Below are 21,535 nucleotides of genomic sequence, written 5' to 3'. Positions count from 1 at the left end.
CCTGAGCCTCAGTTTCCCCTCAGTAACATGGGGCCCTCAGGGGTTAAAGGAGGTAACTACGGAGTGGAGAGCACCTGTGGGCACGGTGCGATTACGACCTGCTCTTTGGCTGCCGCGGCCCTTTCCATCATCGACCCTCTTTAGAGGAGTTTTTCCCCTACTCGCTCCCCTCCCGTGAGGTTTTTAACCCCACAGATAACTGTTCGTGTATGTATGCATATCTGGGCTCTCTAAGAAGAATAAGCTTTCTTCACCCGCTAAAAACGAGTCTCACCCCCCTCCAGAGAATGTAAGTTCTCTTACATTACATTACATTAGCCCCATCGAGAATGCAAGTTCTACGGCCTCTGGTCCGAGTGGAAGAACCAGCCCCAGGCACCGTGCGGGGGGCACGCAGCATCCAGGGAAAGAGGGGTGCAAAAGCAGGGGTGGGGGAGATCTCACAGGAGCGCGGGAAATCAAAGCACGAAAGATAGGCAGCAAGTTTTCAAAACCGTGAGATGGTCTCCTCATTTTTAAAACAAGGGTTTTCCAGGGTTGTGCGGGCAAAGGGTCCCCGAATCAGACCGGGCTTTGGATCCCAGCTGACGTGTGACCTTCAGCAAAACACGTGGCCTTGTTCCGCTCGCCTGTAACATGGAACCACCTCACGAAGGAAAAACCATCGGGAAATTAAAAAGAGCTGCAGAAAGGTAAGTTCTTGCTCCGCGAAGCCCGTCACAGCCCCCTGGTTTCGAGGATGCCAGGGCTGAGTTAAGTGGCCCCGCGTGTCCCAGGGAACAAAGGGAGACCGTGGCTCCCGGTCCGGTGCTCCCCAAACCACGCTCAGCCTCCTCAGCTGAATGATTCTGCCAGGCTCAAAACTCTTAAAAACAACGCAATGACATTTCAACGAGCGGCTCTCTCCAAATGAGTATGCCGCTCGAGGAGTTGTGTTTAAATCTAATTATGCGGCAAACCAAAAGCGGTACCATATCAGTTACATAAATACTTTTAAAGACATCTTTCTAATTATCCTTTTTTTTTTTTTTTCAGACAATATACTTCGAAGAAATTTAATTAACACCTTACGAGAGACGTGGGTTCAGCATGCTAATGTGCGGGGAGCGTTAGCGCGCTCTATCCACCACAGTGGGAGGCACCAAGCCAGCCTCCCCTCGTCCCGGGAGGGAGCACGCTCGGGCCTTTCCGGGGCCGGTCAAGGCGAGTTAGACTCCCGGCAGGTCAGAGTGGGGCATGACCGGGGAGAAGAGGAAAACCCCCAGAGTCTGATGATGACCAACAAGAAGACACCGGCACCAACCCCCCCCCTGCCCCGCCTTCCTTCTGCCTCCATCCATTCAGTCAGTCACCCATTCATTCAGCCAAGCACATTCTGCCCACTCACTGTGGGCCGGCCCCGAGCTCAGTGCCGGGGCCCCGGGGATGAACCGGGCCTAAACCCAGGCCGGGAGACCACAGACTGACGGTGGAGGCAGACTTAGCTAGGCAGTGACAATAAGGCCACCGGCCTTGACCGGGCAACAGAGAAGCTGGGGGCCAGAGAAGGCCCTAACCCAGCAAGGGGCTCCCTAGAAGCTTCCAGGAGGAGGCGGGACCTGAGCTGGTCTGGGAGCTAAAGACTCCCTCCCATCCCTGTGTCCTCAGAGTCCCTGCCCTCCTCCCCTGCCCCCAACCCTTTGACAGACGGTCTGGCAGGCAGCTAGGCCTCTGGGTCACCTGTACATCCTGCCTGCCCCCAGCGCAGCCGATTGGACAAGGGGCAGACGGTTGCTACTGGGCTCTTGTCCTGGCACAGGAACACGAGTGAGCCAATCAAATTCCTTCCTTCCACCCTCCCTCCCTCCTCCCTTCCCTCCTCCCTTCCCTCCTTCCTTTTTTCCTTCCTTCTTTCCTTCCTTCCTTCCTTCCTCCCTTCCCTCCTTCCTTTTTTCCTTCCTTCTTTCCTTCCTTCCTTCCTTCTTTCCTTCATTCTTTCCTTCCTTCCTCCCTTCCCTCCTTCCTTTTTTCCTTTCTTCTTTCCTTCCTTCCTTCCTTCTTTCCTTCCCTCCTTCACCCCTACACATACCGAGGTCATAAGCATGTCAAAGGTGACAGAGGCCAAGTCAAAGAGACAGAGAGGGATGATGAAGGGGGAGAGAGACAGGGAGCGAGAGGCCACCTCCAGAGCCACCTCTGGTCCCAACAACCTCTCCTCCTGTGAACCCTTAGCATGGAGCCTGAGCAGGCCTCAGCCCCGCCCACCATCAGCCAGCCAAAAGCAGGACCAGTGCCGAGGGCTCCAGTCGGGCTGTTGGAGCCTGGGCTCTTTAATTAACTATTCTTATTTCCTTCCACCCCGAGGCTACTGAGCTCAGTGAGGATGCAAACCTAATAATCCCTTGAGGAAAAAATAAAGACTCTTGCTTCTCTGCACTGTCCTCCGGCTATTTAGATTGTAACAAATGCTCAACTTGAAATAACAGCAACAGTAATGACACCGATGCTGGGTGCTCCCCACGGACGGGAGCTCATCCTGTGCTAAGCACGTTACATGCACCCACTGTCTTCGCACCGTGACCGTCTGGGCAGGGTATTATGGGTATGCCCATATTACAGATGAGAAAACTGAGGCTCAGGAAAGGCTTGTCCGGGATCTCAGCTATGCAGGCCGGTAAAGCTGCAATTTGAAGCCAGTCTTTGGTTCCAAAACCCCCACCGGACTGGACTGTTTCTAGACCCAGCTCATTTCATTCATTCAATCTACGCGCAAATGCTTCCTAAAGGCCTCCTAAAGGCCGGGCATCTGCCAGGCACAAGGGATATACCTGTGGACAGGATACCCCCTGAGGTCACTTCGTGGAGTCCCCAAAAACCCAGCCTGGAAGTGTTTGGGAGTGAGGAAAAGAACAAGGAGAGTCAAGATATGGAGAAAGAGAAAGAGAGAGCAGACAAGAAGGTGGGAGAACTTAACAGCATAAGTTGATCCCTAGATCCAGCTGTACCTGAAGCTGGGTCCAAACACGGGCTTTCTTACTAAGTAAGCCAGTAAACTCTTTTATCCTTCAGGCAATTGACACTGAGTTTCTGACACTCGTAATGCAACACCCTGGCTGACACCTGAGTCACAGCAAGACTGTGGAGTCACTGAGGCTGGAAAAGTTAGTCCCATATCCAAGGCCCTGGCTAGTAAGTTACAGAGTAGATTGGCACCTGGGTCTCCACAACAGGGATCTGGGCATCTAACCTGTTGAGGCTAACAAAGCAAAATGGTTATTTTCCAGCGACATTCTGCGGGCCTCAGAGAACAGGGGACGGCCGCGGCTCTCTCACCGAGACCTGAAACCTGTTGCCACCTGTCCCCAGCCTAACAAGGGGTGTTCCCACAAGAATCACGGCAGCAGGAAGGGTGCAGAATAGAGAGCACGGCCTCTGGCACCCGGGCCTCGGCCGGCACCCCGATCCGGCCACCTCCTCGCCATGCCCTGGACCCTCCCAGCCCCCAGGCCAGCTCTGGAAGGTGGGAGCCACCCACTCACTCTTGGACAAGGCGGGAGAGCTCAAGGACCCTCGCAGCTGGAAGCCTGGATGTGAGTGCCCCCTGCAGCCGTTCCCTGGGCCCCGGCCCCCTCCTCGGCCTCCCTCTCCCGTCAGCCACCAGCTCCCCGACGTCAGAAGCAGAGGCCATCTCCCCCGTCATCTCTACTTCTGGGGAAATGGGAAGCTCTGAAGGCCAGGGGGCTGGGGCCAGAGGACTCCTCCCTTCAGTGAGGCTCTGACCCCGTCCGGACACGTGACTGGGCAGCAGCCACGGCGGTTCCCAATGGGAGAGTCTGCCGATCCCCTCATTCTACCGTGAGGAAACTGAGGCCCAGAGGAGGGCAGTGACTGGTTAGCTTGGTGTCCAATGCCCAGCGCTCTTTTCACGAGGCCCTCGTTCTGAGTCCTCCGCTGCCCTCCCTTTTCCCTTCCCACCTCTCAGCCTTTGCTTTTGCTGGTCCCCCAACCCCAGGGGCTATGCCACTGCCCCCGGGAAGCCCCCCCCCGATCTCCCCCACTCTTCCGGGGCCATACTCCCTGCCTTATCCTCACTCCCTTTTCTTTCTTCTTTCCATCTCTCTGCTGTGCCAGGCTCGAGGGACCAGCCCCATGCTGGTGGCAGGGACAGACCCTAGAGCCCGGCGGTAGGGGGTAGGGTCAAGGGAAGGGGAGATCTGGTCTGGGGAGCGGTCAGAGGGCCTTCCCAAGGAAGTGACATCTGGGTGAGATCTGAAGAATGAGTCCGTGTTAGCAGGGCAAAGCATGGAGGAGGCACAAAGGACACCATGTGCAGAGACCCCGAGGCAGAAGGAGGCACGGAATGTTCCAGGCTTAGTCCTCTCCTCCTGCCTTGCCCCTTCACGCTCCCTGGGCTCACGGCGGACCCTCATTGTCTCCCGGGGGCCTCTCAGTGCATGGACGGACTGGGGCCACAGGATCCCTTCTGAAGCCCAAGCCCACGGGAGAGGGAGGTCAGCGCCGGGACCGGGAAGTGTGGCCGGGAGGGGGCCTCCCCAGGCCTGACACACAGCCCCGCTCCCCTGACTCTGCTGTCTTCTTCAACACATGCTTGGAGGGTCTTTACACAGGATGACTCAAGTCCCCACCAACAGGACTCCTTTTAAAGGCCAGAGGAAAGAGTTGTTATGCCTGGCACCAACCCCCAGGGCACCTCTAGGGCAGACCCCCCAGGATGACCCTGGCCTGGCGGTCAAGTCTTCTCACCGGCCACCGGGGCCCGGTGCCCGCCCACCCACCCAGGTCAGAAGGGCTGGTGCCTGGAGGGGCTCTCCCGAGGCCACCGCAGGGTTTCTAGGCCCTCAGAGTGAGGGGTCCTGGGCCTCAGGGCCCCGAACCGGGAGGCCCAGATACAGACATTCATTAGTGAGGCAAAGGGAGCCTCGCCACCACCAGGGTCTCTGGGGGCAATCGCATAAATCACACAGCTCAATCGGAGGCCATGTTTGGGTTGTCACTGTTGTTATTAAATATAAATTGTGGATTTATTAAATAAGGCCCCCTCGCTCCCTCACCCCGGAGACAAAGCCCAGGGTGGTGATAAATCACGTGTGGGGAAGCGGCATCCATCCTCCCTGTCTCCCCCTCGATGGAAACTCGTCATGGAAATCCAAACAGCCGCCTCCAGCAGCCTGCATGCTTCCCTCGGGCTTGGGGGCTGCGGTCTGAAAGGAGGGGGCGGGACGAAGCAGTCCCCCCGGGTCCCTGCATGGCCCTGGCTTCACCCAGCTTTATGCAGAGCTCTGTTTCACAGCCGGGCTGGTCTGAGCAGGCAGTGAGGGAGCACTTGACGGGGAGCCCAGGACCGGGGCTCAGCACACGCCCTCCCCGAGGCAGTGCCCGAACCCCCTGAGCCCCGCGGCCAGTGGGAGCCGGGAGCCCCATGTCAGGTGGTGGCAGCTCAGAGCAGGCCAGGGTGAATCCGCTCTGCCTGCTCTGGCTGGGTGACCACAGGAAAGCCAGGAAGCATTTTCCCCACTGCACCAGTGTCTTACGCTCTGACACACTCGTGGGAAGGTCAGCTCGGCATGGCAGGGACGCGTCTTTGATCGCTGCTGTATCAAGCACCTGGCCCAGCCCAGTGTGGACTAACGGCACGGAACATTTGCTCCCTGGCCCCGCTCTGGGTGGATCTACCTACTGAATCCTCAGCGTTTTTCAGATGGGGAGACCGAGGCACCCAGATCCCCCTCACAGGGCAGTGGCAGAGCCAGGGGCTCAGAGCCAGGCAGGCGGGCTCGGGGCGCGCATTTCTAACGGGCATGCTATGCACCTGTTCACAAACCTCCTGACCCCGCGGCTGCTCGGGGGTTAAAGGGGGAGATGGCCCCTCTCTCACGTGGTCGCTCACTGCCCTTCCTCAGGATGCAGCCTGGCCTGCAGGGGTCCGCACGGGAAGGCTTCCCCCAGCCCCCAGCCCCCAGCCCCCAGCCCCCAGCCCCCAGCCGGGCGTTTTCTGCATTCCTCACGTGTCCCCTTTTCCCAACCCTCTCCCAGCTGCTGCCCTCGCTCATCTTCCTTGGGGTCTCAACCTAGAAGTCATCTTCCCCAGAGGGTCCTTCCTCCGCCCCCTGGCCCTCCTCTCCTCCGACCTCCTGTTTCCCTGGCTCTGTCCTGGGGCAGAGGCCTGCCTGGGTGTCTGCTGGGCTCCGGTCAGGGGCACTGTAGGTGACAGCACGGTGCCACGTGGAATTAGCTCTGGCACCCGGGGACCCTTCCTCCTTTTTTTTTAATGTTTACTTATTTTGAGAGAGAGAGAGAGCAGAGAAGAGACAGACAGAGAGGGAGGCAGAGAATCCCAAGCAGGCTCTGTGCTGTCAGCACAGAGCCCGACGCGGGGCTCGAACCCACGACAGCCGTGAGATCATGACCCGAACCAAAACCGAGAGGCAGACGCTCAACCGATGGAGCCACTCAGGCACCCCATCCTGGGGACCCTTCTAAGTGGGGGCGCACAGGGGGCACTGGCCACGTGAACCCCACCCGCTCTGCCCACATGTTCTTCTTGTGCGTTCCCGCTGGGGCAGGAGTCCAGCCCAGCATCCAGGGACCTCAGGCCGGGTCCCATCCGGCCCGGGAAGACTAACCCCATCGACGAAAGAGAAAACCCGGCCTGGGGAAGGCCCCCCTCCCTGCAGCAGCCCTGCCGGACCTCCAGGTCCCGGATACTAAGAATGCTGAGACCTTCCTGCCCCAACCTGCCGATCTGGCCCCAAAATGGAAACAGGAGGCCGTCTCCCAAACAGATAAAGTAGGCAGCTACAGACAACACCAGGCCTCAGTCCCTACAGAAATGAGCATTTTTCCAAGCAAGCACGGAGGGAAGACGGGCTGGAGCCCACCCCAGGCCCGGTGCCCGCCTGCCTCCCTCAGCCCTTCCTCCCGTGAAGAAGCTCCCCGCACCCACCCTTCACAGCAGAGGACGGCTCTCGAGGGAACCACAACCCGCCCGCCCCCACCTCCCGGCCTGGGATTGGAAACCCCCCCAGGCTCCTTCTCCAAAGCGGTCCACGTGCCAGATTCTCCAGTCTCCCCAAAGGAACAGCCGCCAGGCCCCCACGGAACCGGGGCTCCCTAGAGACGGTGCTCGCAGCCCTGGAGGAAGTGAGGGATAAACGAGGAGGAGGGTCTCCTAGGAACGCAAGGAGCTAGCTGCCTGGGGCAGAGCAAGGAGTTCATCCGTTTCCTCCCTGGGCCTCCTCTCCTCTCCAGACCTCAGAAAACAATCCAGGGAGGGGAGAGGTTCCCCCCACCGGTCGCGGGGGCTCTCGAGTCTGTGCCCTCGCCCTGGCCTTACTGCTGGGACATCGCTGGCCTTTTCCATCGGCCTCAAGGGGCAGGGAGCGGGACTGGAAAAAGCATCTCTGTTATCTCAGTAGAGGCAAAGGGGTCTGGACGAAAGGGAGGGAGGGAGGGGCAGAGGTGAGGGAAGACAGGCAGCCTAAAACTAGGGTCCGAACCTGCCTGGAGCCTGTAGCAAGCCCCTTCCCGCCCCCCCCCTCCCCGGCCCCGGGCAGCCGGGCCCGCCGAGAGCTGCCACTTACATCTGCACGTGCGGGGGCTGGAAGCGGCCCTGGTTGATGTTGTAGAAGGTGAAGGCCTGGGTCGGGTTGGAGCTGTACTCGTCCACCTCGATGATGAGCCGGCTGTGCTGGTGCCTCCGAGCGGCCATCACGTGGGACTGGGAGAACGCCATGCCCAGGCCGCAGGGCAGCAGGGCCAGGGCCTCGGCCTTCAGGACACCGGGGTCCCACCTAGCGCGCCACATGGGCCTCCGCTGGCCGCCCGGGCATCTCCCGCAGCCACCGCCGCCGCCCGGCCCCGAGCCAGACCTGGGAACAGACTGAGGAGACAGAGCAGAACCGTGCGGCAGTGAATCTGTTTGGGATTTGCTTTATTTAATGTCAGATGAAGATTTAGAAAGAGGAAGGGGGGGGGGGGGAGAGAAAAAAAAAAAAACACAGTCATACAGCTCAAAAACTCATTACAGATCTTTCCAACTCAGCAGTTTGATGAATATACTTTGGTAAAAAGAAAAGGAAAGGGAGGGAAGAGACCAAAAAAAAAAAAAAAACACCCCAAAAAACAAAACCCACAACGCTGGGAACGGATGCATGCGTGGTCCGACATGTTTAAATACTTAAGACTTTTTTTTTTTTTTTTTTCTCTTCGACAAAAATCCTCCAGAACCCACAGGGTGACCGTGAGATGGGGCCACACGATGGCTGGTGTTCTGTAACCGGGGAAGGTAAGTTTTACTTTTCGGAGCGGGGGAATCGGGAGGATTCCCCTCCAACCCCACCCCCTCCCCACAGAGCCCCCGAAACACACCGCACCCACACCCCCGCCCCCCTGCAAGCCCGAGCAGATGCAGAGCACGGTGTGAAAATTCCTTCCTCAACATCAACGTCGCCTGAAGATATCTCTGAGCAGGGCTTGGAGAAGGGATTTTCCCAGACAGATTTGCCATACACCAACTCAGCTCAGGAGGTGGCCCGGGGTGGGGGGAGGGAGGGCAGGGGAAGATCTCCTTGGAAAACAAAAGTCTTCCCGAATGCCTTGCAAGGATCTCGGGAATTCTGGTGTTCCCGTCACACCTCGAATCCATACAGAACCGCAGCTTGCAAATGTCATCCTCTGGAAAGTGCGGTTTGTGCCTGCAGCTACTGGGTTTTAATGTCCTTTTGACTGATTCCGACGTGGAATCCTGGGAACGGGGTTGGGGGGTGGAGGCGGCTAAGTCTCCATCCTACCCGGACCCGCTCACGCACTTCCCGTAACGGCCAGCGCCTCCTTTCCTGAGACCGGCTAGCGTTCTCGTTCTTTGCCGTGATTATCCTTTTAAACTGTGTAAACAGATCAGGCCTTGAAGATATTCTGTCGTGTCTTGTTTCAACGCGGGGTCATTAAGACCCTCCAAGGATTCCGTGTCCACGGCACCGAACCAAGGGGAAAATAACGTCACTTAAACTGTTCTTGGTCAGTCATATCCCAGTCACGTTAAATGGAGAAAAATCCCCGTGCAAAGCAAAGGGGAGTCACCACCGTCAGAAAACAAATTAGATTAGGAAAATGACAAAAATTAGAGACTGGAGAACATTTTAATTACGTGCGAAGGAGAAATGGATTATTAATTTTTTAAAAATCTCAACAATCATGCCCATACAAGGTGTAATAAACAGCAATATCCTCCTCCTCCTCCCCCCCCCCCAAAAAGAAACGCATCCTGATTCACAACACATGTCCCTCCCTCTTCTCCACTTGGGGAGGCAAGGAAAAAAATCTGCTTTTCCCTCAAGACAACACTTGTTCCTGTCCTTTGTCCTGCTGATTGTTTCTCTGTGATTCGGTTCTCCCAGCAGATACCTCCGGGCAGGCCTCTGAGGTGGGCAAGTGGGGGTTCCTGGCTGTGGGACTCACAAAATCTCTGTGGGAGCCGGCCCTGGTCCATCTGTGACCCTGGGAGAGGCCTGGGGGCAGCAGATGCTGTGGCCCAGGCCTCCAAGGGCCCAGATCTGGACAGGGGTTTGAGCCCCAGCATTGCACTGACTGTGTGACCTCAGGCTGATGTCTTAACCTCTCTGAGCCTCAGCTTCCTCTTCTGGAAAACCGGTATGACAACAGTAACACCACCTCCGAGGGCAGCTGGGCAGGTTAAACAAATGGGGGTCCTAAGCACAGTGCCTGGCAGGTATGAAGTGCCAAGCCAATACTCTGGGTTACCATGTAATCACTATTCCCTTCAATGTGACACCTGCCCATGGAGGGCCTGCCGTGAGCAGGTGCCGCCCAGGTATCGAGGCATCTGGGGCACAAGGCTGTCAAGGGGAAGCCCCAGGAGCCCTGGAGAACCTGAATTTTCTCAAAGCCAAGCCTACCTAAGATCACACCCCTGCCTGTCACGTCTTTGCACGGCTCCTCCGATGAGGGCCCATGTCCGCAGGCCCTGCACGGCCTGGCCCTGCCCACGCTCCAGCCACGCCGCCCCGTGCCCAGTGGGCTCCAGTGCCCGGAGGCCCTCGGCTACGAGGTGCCGTGCTCGTGCTCAGAGCTGCCCCATCCAACGCTTCGCAGGCTCGCCGCCGACCTGCGAGATGGCCATCCCTACGCCTCCCATCCTACAGAGGAGAGAGGCCTGTCTCCGAGAGGGGAACTCTCTTGCCCAGCTCAGCACAGACAGTGGGCACCACTGAGGGCTAGCTGTTAGCAGCCTGACCCCAGGGCTCTGGCTCCTTCCCCCCGGGCCTCTTTGCCTTCCTCTCTGGCTGGCAAAACCTGACTCACCCGTTACCCCTCGACCAAGCTGGCATCTTCTCAGAGATCGGGGGCCCTCGTTCCAGGGCGCCACGAAGGGCCAGACGCCTCCTGGAGGCAGGGCCTGGGTCTCACTCACTCCGCACCCCCCCACCCCCCCACCCCCGTACGTCAGCGCCAGCCCTCACCAGCTCTGTAGTCCTGAGCCAGTGGCTTAACTTCCAGGAAGCTCAATTTGCTCATCCACGACACGGAGAGAAAAACAGTACCTACCTCATGCAGTCGCGAAGATTAATTGGGGTGACACAGGTACACTTCTTGTCACAGGACCCGGCACATAATAAGTGCCCAACAAATGTCAGCTATTGTTATGCCATTATTATCATTGTCACCCCAAGGAGGTGTGGCTGGCTGGCTGGCCGGAAGGATGGGTGGAAGGATGGATGGATGCATGGACGGATGGAGGGAACGTTGGGGGGAAGAACAGACGGATGGAGGGACAGAGTTCGTGTCTTGCCAGTCTCTTTCCCCAGCGCCCGGCACAGGCCTGGCAGGGACTGAGTGCCAAGAGGCCTCAGCTAAAGGTTGAGGACTCACGGCCCCTCCCCCCCTGACCCACCGCAGAGCCCCGCAAGGAGGCTGGCCAGGCTGGGCACCACCCTCTGAAAGGCGAGGTCTCGGGCACTTCTGCCTGTCCCTGCCCCGAGGGGCCCGCACCTCCATGGCCCGCCTTCAGGCCGGCGGCAGGGGGAGGGTGGCTCTGCACCAGGGGACTCGGCCAGAAAAGCGGGCGGCAAGGCATCCCGGGAGGCGCTCTGCAGTGAAACGCTGCGTTTCACATAAAGGGGGTTCGCAACGGGCCCTGCTTGAAGGAATCAGGGAAACTGGGAACGCAGAGCCTTCTTTTAATACCCGTTTAATATTTATGGAGCCACAGCAGCGCGTCAGCCAGCGTGCGGAGAACACAGCCGATCCACGGAGGGGAGCGGCGTTGCCCAAACAAACGGCTTTTAGCTGGGGAGCGTTTACACCTGGTCCACAAAACAGCACAGCATGTGGGCAGTGCGACGGGGCCGCTGGGACCCCACTGGGTCCTGCTGCGTGGAGCGGGCTTGGGCTTGTGTCCTGACTCTCTCTATCCAGCAGAGCGACCTTGAGCCACACATACACATCCTGGCCAGGCAGCAGGTGCCTCCTCCGTGCCAGTGAGTGGGAAGAAAACGCACCCAGGAGGAGGAGGGTGGGGTGAATTCATTAATGCATTTACTTATTCAATAAACATTTACCACAGTCATTGTTCCAGGTGCCAGAAAGAGCAAGGACAAAGCAAACAGGTCACTGCCCTCAAGGAAAGGGCAGGGGGCAATAAAGTAAACACGCAAGATACACACAAGATAATCATGTGCCTGGAAGAAGAACGGAGTGATGTAATAATGAGTAATGGGGAAAAGGGGACTGTTACTTAAACTTGGGTGATCAAGAAAGGCCTGTCTGAGGAGGTGACGTCACCTCAAAAGCGAGGGCTGAGAGGGAGCCAGCCACACCCAGACCCGGGGAAAGGCGAGCCCTGCGCAATGCAGGAGCAGCTAGTGTAAAGGTCCTGAGGCAGGGGAAGCATCAAGAAATGGTCTCTCTCTTACTGTCTTTGTTCTTGACCACTGGTGTGCTTCTGCAGTGGAGAAGAGCCTGAACTTTGAAGTCAGGGGCAGCGGGTTCAAATTCGGTCTCCAGTGCTGCTTAGCTGTGGGACCCCAGGCAAGTCACTTAACCTCTCTGTGCTTTCACAGCCTCACTAGTCCCCTCGCCGGGTAACAGAGGAGAAGGGAGCCTTGTGCCTGCTTCTCCATAAAGGTCCAATCAGCCCAGTTAGGAGGGTTGAAAATTCTTGAAATTTCTGGGTCGAAAACTTCTTGTTGAAAAAGCGCCTCCAGGGGCGCCTGGGGGGCTCAGTCGGTTAAGCGGCCGACTTCAGCTCAGGTCATGATCTCGCGGTTCGTGGCTCCGAGCCCCGCGTCGGGCTCTGTGCCGACAGCTCGGAGCCCGGAGCCTGCTTCGGATTCTGCGTCTGTCTCCCTCTCTCTCTCTCTGCCCCTCCCCCCATTCATGCTCTGTCTGCGTCTCTCAAAAATAATTTAAAAAATTAAAAAGCAAAAAGAAAATGTAAAAAAAGAAAGAAAAAGTGCCTCCATTTCCCAGGGCTCCCTTTTCTAGTCCTTCTTTCACAGAGCGATCTTTCTGTTTTCCTCTCAAAGACATGTACTTGTTGGTCCTCAGATGCTACGAATCAAGTCAAGCCAGGGTTCTCGAAGAGGAACCTGGACATCAGCCGAGGCAGGAAGTAGCAAGGAGCTATTAGGCACCAGCTGTATTGCAAGGTCACATGTAGGAAAGAGGCCAGCTCCAGGCCCTGTGCTCTCTGACTGCCCCCACAGCCTTGTCTGGCCTTCTCCTGCTGAACGGTCAAGGCCAGTGCCAAGCCAGCCTCCAGAATGAATGTCCTAAAATGCCCTTTTGACTAAGCCATTACCTCCGGTGCACCAAATGTCCTCAGGGGCCATCCTGCTGCTCTGGGCTAAAGCCCCACGTCCTTAGATGAGCTCAGAAGCCCAGGCTGGGTCCCCGGCCTCCCTCTCACCACTCAGGCCAAGCTCACCACTCCGGGTTTCCCCCAGCACACCGGCAGTCCCGCCTCTGAGCCTTCACACGTGCTGTTCCCTCTGCTGAAAGGCTCTGCACGCTACCCTGCCTCTGTGCACACACACCTGCTTCCCAGACGTGTCCTCGACCTCCCCAGGCTGGGCCAGGCACTGCCACCCGCCACCTACAACTCCCCAGGACATCTCTCAGCAAAGCCCCCGTCTGAGCTGAATGAGAAGCCAAAGGATAAAACGATAGGTGATCCCAGGAGTGGGAGAGGGACGCCGCACAGGCCCTCACAACTCACAACCCGGATTCAAGAGCAGCGTTCGCCTCCCAAAGGTCAGGTGTCTCCCCTACAACCACACGGACGCTAAATCCTCCTTCCCCAGAACCACTGGGAGGATTACAGGACACAGCACCTGTAAGAGCACCTGGCTGAGGGCCCAGCACACAGTAGGCGCTCACTAAGTGTTTCTTCCACTCTGGTTAGAAAGCTCTGTCGCAACCCAGGAGCTCTGTGGAGAACCTCTGAGAATCCAGCAGAGATTTTCGGATAATCAAGGGACCCTCCTGCCTTGCCGGGGGAAGCCGGACTCCTGGCCCCTTCCCTCTCGTCCCGCTGCCGGCTGAGTCCCTGGTTGTTTCACTTCCTAGGATGTCGTGATCGGACACGTCGCGAACAACCCGCCCTCGACGACGTTTCCCAGGGGAACTCCTCACCACCCGCCTCCCCCAAAACACTGCGGGACACCCGCTGTCCCCGCTCCAGGGCGGACCCCGGGCTGAGACCCAAAGGACTCAGATGTGCAACCAGCTCTCAAAGGGCTTGGGGCCCAGGGGGCAGCCAGGCGGATCAAAAGAGCGGCTTGGAACCCTGTGAGGATGAGGCAGAGGGAATGGGGTCTCTCCCACCAAACCGTGAGACCTGCCAGCACACGCCGAAGGCCGGAATGGACGGGCTGAGAAGCGCCGTGGCCGACCCTGAGCATCTTTACAGCAGGTGGATTTTTGCAAGGGAGACACTTGGGTCATTCCAGCAGCCCAGGTATGTCCACCAGATACGGGAGGGAAATCTACGGGCAGCTGCGATGCCAGGGGCGATGTGAAGATCGAAGAGAGATTTCCTTTGCCACGAGGCTTGAGGCATCCACTTCTACCCGATGCCGCCTCCTTAAAGCCAAGGTGGGCCCAGGACAGTCCTGGTTCATGCCAGTCATTACTGCCAGCACCTTCTCTGGCTGTCAGAAGGGTCTCCATTTCAATACTGGAAATGTCACAAAGGGTAAAGGTCTCCATCATCAAAGCCACCCTGTTAAGGTAACCATCCCCAAAAGGCACCCGTGTTTCTCAAACATCGGCATGTTTGCAGCCACAAGGGTGAGGCCAGGACAACACTGTGTGGTCCTGGGTCGGAAATCAGGTGACAGTGACCACACAGGAACAGAAGAAAGCCCAGAGAAACACCTGTCCCCACCAGTCACTGTCCCCACCTAGAAAGCCTTCTCCGGGGTTCTCAGGGCATCCTTACCCCACACCTCGTCTTCTTCAACGACGAGTGGGGGGCATCTCCACAGGTCAGCCCAGTGCATAGGCGACTGTCCCCACCGATCACCCACAGCCATGCTGGGAGAAAGCCAGCTCAGCGGAAGTCACTGCTCACTGAGGCTTTTGTTGAGAACTCACTGCAATGTGGCGAAATGTCACAGAGAAACCGTGTGAGCACCTAAGTAGTCCTCCCTAAGCAAAATGCAGGCGAAATAATATTGAACAGGAAAATACCAAGGTTGGGGGGAGGGGTGGGAAGAATTCTTTCACAAGCCACCCTTCCACACAAGCTCAAAAATCACTCCTAAGTGGTTTTGTTTTTCCTTGTTTGGCTCGTGCCTGAAAATATGCAATTGATCAGTCAATAGTTGAAAATGTCATAAAGGGTAAAAAAAAAAAAAAATGAAAAGAAACAGAAACTTAAAGGGAAAAGAGCATATAGCCCAGCGGAGGGAGTTGGGGGTGGGGGGGGGGGGTGGGAGAGGGCAGGGATCAGACCTAATCTTGCACATCCCGAAAATGACAGCCCTCACATCTGACCCTCCCCCTCTGTCAGCCGCGGGTCCAGGATGGAGAGCGCCAGCCCACGGCTGGTCCCCACGGCCACGCCAAATGATGAATGAGTGACGGGCCGAGCCGACGAAGGAGTGCACGAATATCGTGAAAATTACACATATTCCTTGAAAAAGGATCAACCACGAGTGCCTTTAAAGCATTTACCACTTAAAAACCTTTTAGCTGGGCCCATTTTGAATTATGACTACATGATTTTAAATTACACTTTCTAATTCCTCGCCGCCCACCCCCAAGCGGTGGCTGCCGTTTCATTTTCCAATTATGTACTTTTATTTCAGAATGATCAAGAGTGCTGCTTACTGGATCGTGTCCTGTCTGCCACAAATAGCTGCTCACTTATTCCTTTCAGACACGAACGCAGTCCGTTCATCGGGCCGGTCTTCAAATTCTGAATATTCTCCATCCCCACAGCACCAAACGAGGCCCAAGACGCAAAGAAAAACCCACAAAGCTCGGGCTGGGAAATATGTTTGTAAACCAGCGCTCCGCTCCATAAATTATTATAATTCTTGGTGCTTTCTCTCTCCATCTAGCAGATCAGCAATCACATAAATAATAGTGAATGGAATGATTTTTCTTCTGCAAAGTGCTATGTCCTAGTTTTCAAAATAAAGCATTTGGAGACTCACGTATCTGCGGAGTTGACACAGGAAAAGCTGCTCAGATCCGTTTCAAACGTGCACACAGACATGCCCACACACAAAAGGAAACGAGAGGTAAATGTGTAAAAACCAGCATTTTGTAGCTCGTCAAGTCCCACTCAACAGTCGTGGGGGTTTGGGACACACGCGGTTGGGGAGGGGGGAAGCGAGAGGGTCCTGGTTGCTCACCATCGAAATACAATTTGCAAAGAAATTGAATGTGGATTTACAGTTCTCGTGGACAATCTATTAAGCGGATGTCACTGAAGCATAATCAAATCGGCACTATGGTAATGCTACACTTAGGTCTGAGATCGAGGTTTTGCCATTTTTACGATCAGTTTCAGTGTGGGGTTTTTTTTTTGCGATCATGCGGGAATTGGCAACTAAGGATTAAGCCTCCAAAGTATGATCAATTAACTAATGTGTCTGAACGACAAAAAAAAAAACAAAACAGCAAAACTCAGTTCTCTTCCCCCACACCCCCTTTGTGCAGGGAGCCTAGGGTGGGGGAGGGAACATTTGCCTTTTCCACGAAGGCTGCAATGCAGAGAGCACTTCGTCGTGAAGGGGGAAAGACGAGGCACGGGGAAGGGCTCACGCTTCTCAGGTAGCCGGTGCAATATATATTTTGCAGCCTTCCAGGCTGCAGCACTGTCGGAAAATGCAAAGGAATGAAATGAAGGGGAAGCAACGGGTGTGTGAGAAATTGCAAGTAGGCATCATTTGCTCCTTAAAGTGATGGAATTAGCACGGGCCATGCCAAAAGCCTTTGGTGTGCATCAATGCCGAGTCTCAAATCCTCCTCGGAAGGGAAGGCGCAGATGGAAATATGAAGGCATTCAAAACAAGCAAACTCTCAGGTGTGGATTTGGGCGGGGGGAGGTGGAGGGAGGGACCTCCCTCCATCCTTGGCTCTGAGCTCAAGGAGCATCACCATCAGCCAGAGGGGAGAGTTCTTTTTTTCACTGCAGCTGCTTCTATTTGCGACCAGGTTGTGACATCAAGCTGGCCAAGTTCACGTCCAAGAAAACCCCCAAAGAGTAATGGACAGAAAGGCATGAAAAGACCAAAGACTATCTCAAGCTTGTATCTGAGGTCAACATTAAAACATACAGGGGCGCCTGGGTGGCTCAGTCGGTTGGTTGGGCATCCGACTTCGGCTCAGGTCATGATCTCACCGTCCGTGGGTTCGAGCCCCGCGTCGGGCTCTCTGCTGACAGCTTGGAGCCCGGAGCCTGTTTCAGATTCTGTGTCTCCCTCTCTCTCTGCCCCTCCCCTGCTCATGCTCTGTCTGTCTGTCTGTCTGTCTCTCTCTCTCTCTCTCTCTCAAAAATAAATAAACATTAAAAAAATTTTTAAATAAAACATATAATCTCAATTTGTTATGATTTTTTTTTTCCATGAGATTGGGCTGTCCTCCTCTGCCATAGATATTTTAAGTGGAAATAAAATATAAACTAAATCTCGTCTCATTGGGACCAAAAAAAAAGTCAAAATAAAGTTGGCGGCAGAACGGCCAGATCACCAGGGAGAGAACCACAGTGAATCAAATTAACCGAGGAACTATTTATACCTTCCCTCCAACACCACCCCCAAAAAAGGGATCTCTCCTTTTTTTGTTTTTTCCTTTCCCTTGGGGTTGCTTTTGCTTTTTACATTTTCTTCACTTCTCCAGACTCAAGGCAAACAATTTCAGTGGCAGTCTGGAGAGGATGCTAGCTGGGGTCTCATGCCATGGGGATAGCCACACCCCAGGAACCGCAGCGACAGGGAACTGCTTTCAGAGTGACCCAGCATCATCTACACGGCCCTTACTGTGTGAAGCATGCCCTTCACCCCTCTGTCACCTGCCCCCCAAGCGTTTGGCATGTCTGATCCCAGAGGGCGAGGCTTTTGGCCACAAGGAAGACCCCACAAGCAGCCTGTCTCGTCTGAGATGCCATTAACCGTGATCCGTGGGCACAGAGCGAGCCTGAGAACCCATTCTCCGGCCCCCGCACCTGGGGAGGCCCTTCCCCCAGGGTCCCAGGCTCCAGAGGGGCAGGCAGACAAAGGTACCAATTGCCGAACTGAGAGATCTCAGGGAAAAGAAGAATGGGGTGGGGGGAAGCTTGAAAAGACCCTTTTTCTGTTCGCGGCGAGGGAGGGGCGACGGGAGAGACGTGTCACATTGTCACATTAAAGATTTTGACAGACAATTCAGGGATAACGCAGAAATTCCGCCCTTAACTGCAGCTCGGCCTCAACTTGAAAGGCATTAACTAACCTCCACTTAATTGCATGTTTTTCTGTGCGTAATATTTACTTGTTAAAAGTCTTTGCCTGGCCGATTATTTTCCTCTGCCCCGCTATTCAGGATCAGTTCACAGGCCCGAAACTAGAAAAACAAAATCATTTTGATAGACTGAAAGATGATGGCATGTGGGGGACGGCTTTCCTTCTCCCCCTAGTCCGGACCCGGAATGCTGATTTTTCTCCTTGAGTGAAATCCTGCTCCCATCCTCCATTTCTCAGACGAGAGCAAATTCTCTCTCCTGTGTCCTGCGTTACATGAGCACGCGAGGGGCTATCCCTGCCAGGGAATGTAGCAAGTTCAAGGAAAACTAATGAACTTAAATTACTTCCATCGGATGAAGACTTCACAGTCTCAGGGGTGGATGGGGAAATTTTTCCAAAGCAGGCTTTTTTGAAAGCTTATTCTAGACGTTGGTCTATGCATTCCTGACACAGTTCAGACACTGGCAGAAAGACCCCAAAGTCTGGGTCTTTTACCTAAACTTAGACATGTTCTGTCCATAAACATGGCCCACGGGGCATCAGCTAGGGTGTGTGCAAGGGACGCTAAGGACACACACACAGTAGGCACATCAGACATACGGCATCCCACATGCAGATGACCCTGAGCCTGCCTACATCAACATTAAACGGATCTACCCCAATCCAGGTCTTTGGAAATTTCTAGGGTGAAGAAATAAATAGAAAGGCAGCCCCATGTTGAACCGCTCCCAAACACAGGATGCAACCTCTGTGAATGGTACTGTACCTCGACCGACTGAGTACTCAAATAGATGTAACCATTTCGCAGAAACCCATCCTGAGAAAAAAGATGTTACAAGTGTTGTGGGCCCTGCCACTTGGAAAGCCAATTTGCGGGGAGCCGAGCCTCGTGAGGCACAGTTGATTATGCACAGTTCCCGCACCACAGGCCCCTGTACACAGAGCCCAGCTCCAGAACGCCTTCCGATCACCACCGGCTGGCTCTCAAGCCCCGGGGTGCTCCCCACGGCCAGAAGCCTGCTTCAGCGCAGCCAAACACTCCCCCCGCCCCCCCAGAATGGTCTCCTAGCGCCTTGGTTCCCACGGACCAAGGCCTGGCTTCCAACTTGGATGTGGCAGTCAGCTGGTGGCCTCACCAACATTCCCCAGAGCATTTTAGCCAATGTGACAAATTATTCATGAAGTTGGTGTAATTTTTTTTTTTTTTTTTTTTTTTTTTTTTTGCAAAGACCGGCCAGGGTATTGAGGCTGGTAGTGCCTGCCTGAGTCACCCCCCACCTCCACCCCCATGTGGCTGGTCTGTGCTAACAAGTCTCCCACCACCATTCAAGTCCTGTCCAGCGGGCTCAAACATCCACCAGCCCACCCACTTTCGTTCCCCAGTTTAATTTCATAATTGTCTGCTACTTAACAAGCTCTCCTCTGGGGCCTTGGGAATGGGAAGGGAAGGCAACCAACCTCTTGGAGGGGAACCGGAGAGGTCTGACCCAGTGCTGGGGGGAAATGCATCTCAGAGAGGTCAGCTGGACAGACTTGGGGGCCGGGTCCAGCGTGGGGCCTCCCGATCCCACCATCTGGCCCGAGTGGAGACAGGGACGGGAGGGAATGGAGGGTGGTGGGTCTTAGACCCCAAGCCACGGTCTGCCACCCGCTCCTGGACACATCAGCTCTCAGACTGACCCTCCTCTGTCTCCACCTGGATCAGGGGAGGCTGTGTGTGAATTCGCTCTCCTGTAACAAGTTCCAGAATAAACACACAAGAGCCAGAACTGCTCCTTAGCATGGAAATATTACCTGTGAGGGCTGGGACCTGCCTGGTTAGCCACTGAATCCTCTGGGCAGGGCACACAGCGGATAGTAATAAATACGCGTGGAATGAGTCAGTGGATGGATGGAAGGAAGGATGGATGGATGGATGGATGGACGGTCGGACGGACGGACGGATGAAGTTTCCAGCCATGCCTTGCAAAAGTGGCCACTAGGCCGGCACCAGCCGCCCCCTCCCTCGCCCCCCAAGTACCAGCAGGGGCTTCGCTGCGCACAGTAGGCTCTCAGCGACCAGGGGCGGCTATTGTTATTACCATCACCGTCACCAGTGCCCCGCCAGTCCGCTTCCTCCCCCAGCAACTCCGCCAGCAGCCAGCCAAGACCGGCGAGCCGGGGAAAAGTTTCGCTGACCCCTCGGCCCCAGTCAGAGTCCAGCGCCCCGGCCGAGGCCCCTCTCGGCGTCACCCGCTCGGCGGGCCGGGCGGCGGGGGTCCCCGGCCGGGGCGCCGGCACCCGGCAGAGGCGGCCAAAGTAACTTTGCGGGCGCCCCCGCGCCGCGCCGCGGGCGTCATCCGGCGCCCGGGGAGGGTCCCGGCCGCGCCCCCTCCCGCGCCCGCCGCGCCCCGGCCCGCGCCCCGGCCGCCCCCGGCCCTACCTGGCCCCGGGCTCCTCTTCGGCGGCCGCGGCGGCCGCGAGCAGCAGCGCGCACGGAGGGAGGCAGGGGCCCGGCTCCGGGGAGGGAGGCGCGCAGGGGCGGGGGCTCCTCCGGCGGCGGCCGCCTCGCCGCGCGTCCGAGGCAGCAAGTGGGAGCCAGACTCCTCCTTCGGGGGGCGGGGGGCTCCCCGCCGCCCCCTCCCTCGCCCGCCGCGCGGCTCCGAGCCTCCCCGGCTCCCCCTCCCGCCGCCGCCCTCCCTCCCTCGCTCGCTCCCGCCCGCCCGCCTCCCCCGCCCCGGCGCCGGGAGGGCCGCGCTCGCGCCCCGGGTCCCCGGCCCCGCGCGGCCGCCCGCCGGGGCCCCTGCCGCGCCGCCCAGGCCTCGGCCCTCGGCCCCCGCCCGGGCCCGGAGCCCGCATCCCGCCGCCGCGGGGAGGGGAGCGGGGAGCCGGCCGGACGCGGGGAGGCGGAGCGGGCCCGCGCTGCGGAAAAGAGCGGGCGGCCGCCCCGCCGCGCCCCGCGCCCCTCTCCGGCCCGCACCCCTCCTCCCCCGGGGCCGGGGCCGCGCGCGGGGTGGGCGGGGAGCGGGGCGGGGGCGCTCTCACCTCCGGATCCGCGGCCGCCGCGGCGGGGACCGCGTGCCGGGGCGTGCGCGGCTCCTTCCGGGGCGCTGCGGGCCCCCCGCCTCCGGCCCGGACCCCCTCCCGGGGCCGCGAGGGCACCCCGCTCCGGACCCCTTCCCCCCCGCCTCCCCCCCAGTCCTCCGGGGAGACGCGGACCCTGGCTCCGAGGCTGCAGAGGCCCCGGGTGCGCCTCCTGCGCCCCCATCACTTCCTCCCCGGGGTCCCAGGTCCCTAATCCCAGGGGACAGAGGGTGGCCGGCGGAGACCTGACCCGGAGCGGGGCAGGTAAGCAGGTCAGGGCCACAGAGAGCCAGGCCCCTGGTCTGAAGAAAGTCCTGCCTGGTCGGGGAGAGCAACACCCCCAGAGGCCGTGGGCCCACCCTGGGGAGCTTGAGGGGCCCCTGACGACCTCCAGCCCCCTGCCCCGGGTGAGAGGCCGCGTCCACAGGGCCTGCAGCCAGGGCCCGGGCCGGGCCTGGGCCTCCCAGACTGGGAGCAAGGTGAGAAGGGGGTGTGGCCCC

The 21,535-nt window shown here is 57.4% G+C and overlaps 1 protein-coding gene across 4 annotated transcripts in view; it reads right to left on the bottom strand.

Moving 5' to 3' along the window:
• Nucleotides 1-21,019, bottom strand: part of MPPED1 (metallophosphoesterase domain containing 1) — a 75,088-nt gene extending 54,069 nt beyond the window's left edge. The window contains exons 1-2 of one of the 4 annotated variants that reach the window (XM_078449368.2): nt 20,997-21,019; nt 7,581-7,879 (exon numbers count right to left, since the gene is read on the bottom strand). In XM_078449368.2, coding sequence (XP_078305494.1) covers nt 7,581-7,804 — 224 coding nt within the window. In that variant the 5' untranslated portion in view covers nt 7,805-7,879; nt 20,997-21,019. Of the gene's footprint in view, nt 1-7,580; nt 7,880-14,458; nt 14,484-15,351; nt 15,371-20,394; nt 20,503-20,996 lie in introns of those variants that run through there. The other 3 variants (XM_078449369.2, XM_078449371.2, XM_078449370.2) reach the window with 3 other exon arrangements.
• Nucleotides 21,020-21,535: the final 516 nt, after the last annotated feature.

The sequence above is a fragment of the Panthera onca genome, chromosome B4, assembly GCF_046562875.1.
Source record: "Panthera onca isolate mPanOnc1 chromosome B4, mPanOnc1 haplotype 2, whole genome shotgun sequence".
NCBI lineage: Eukaryota > Metazoa > Chordata > Mammalia > Carnivora > Felidae > Panthera > Panthera onca.
This window is presented reverse-complemented; position numbering and strand designations above follow the sequence as displayed.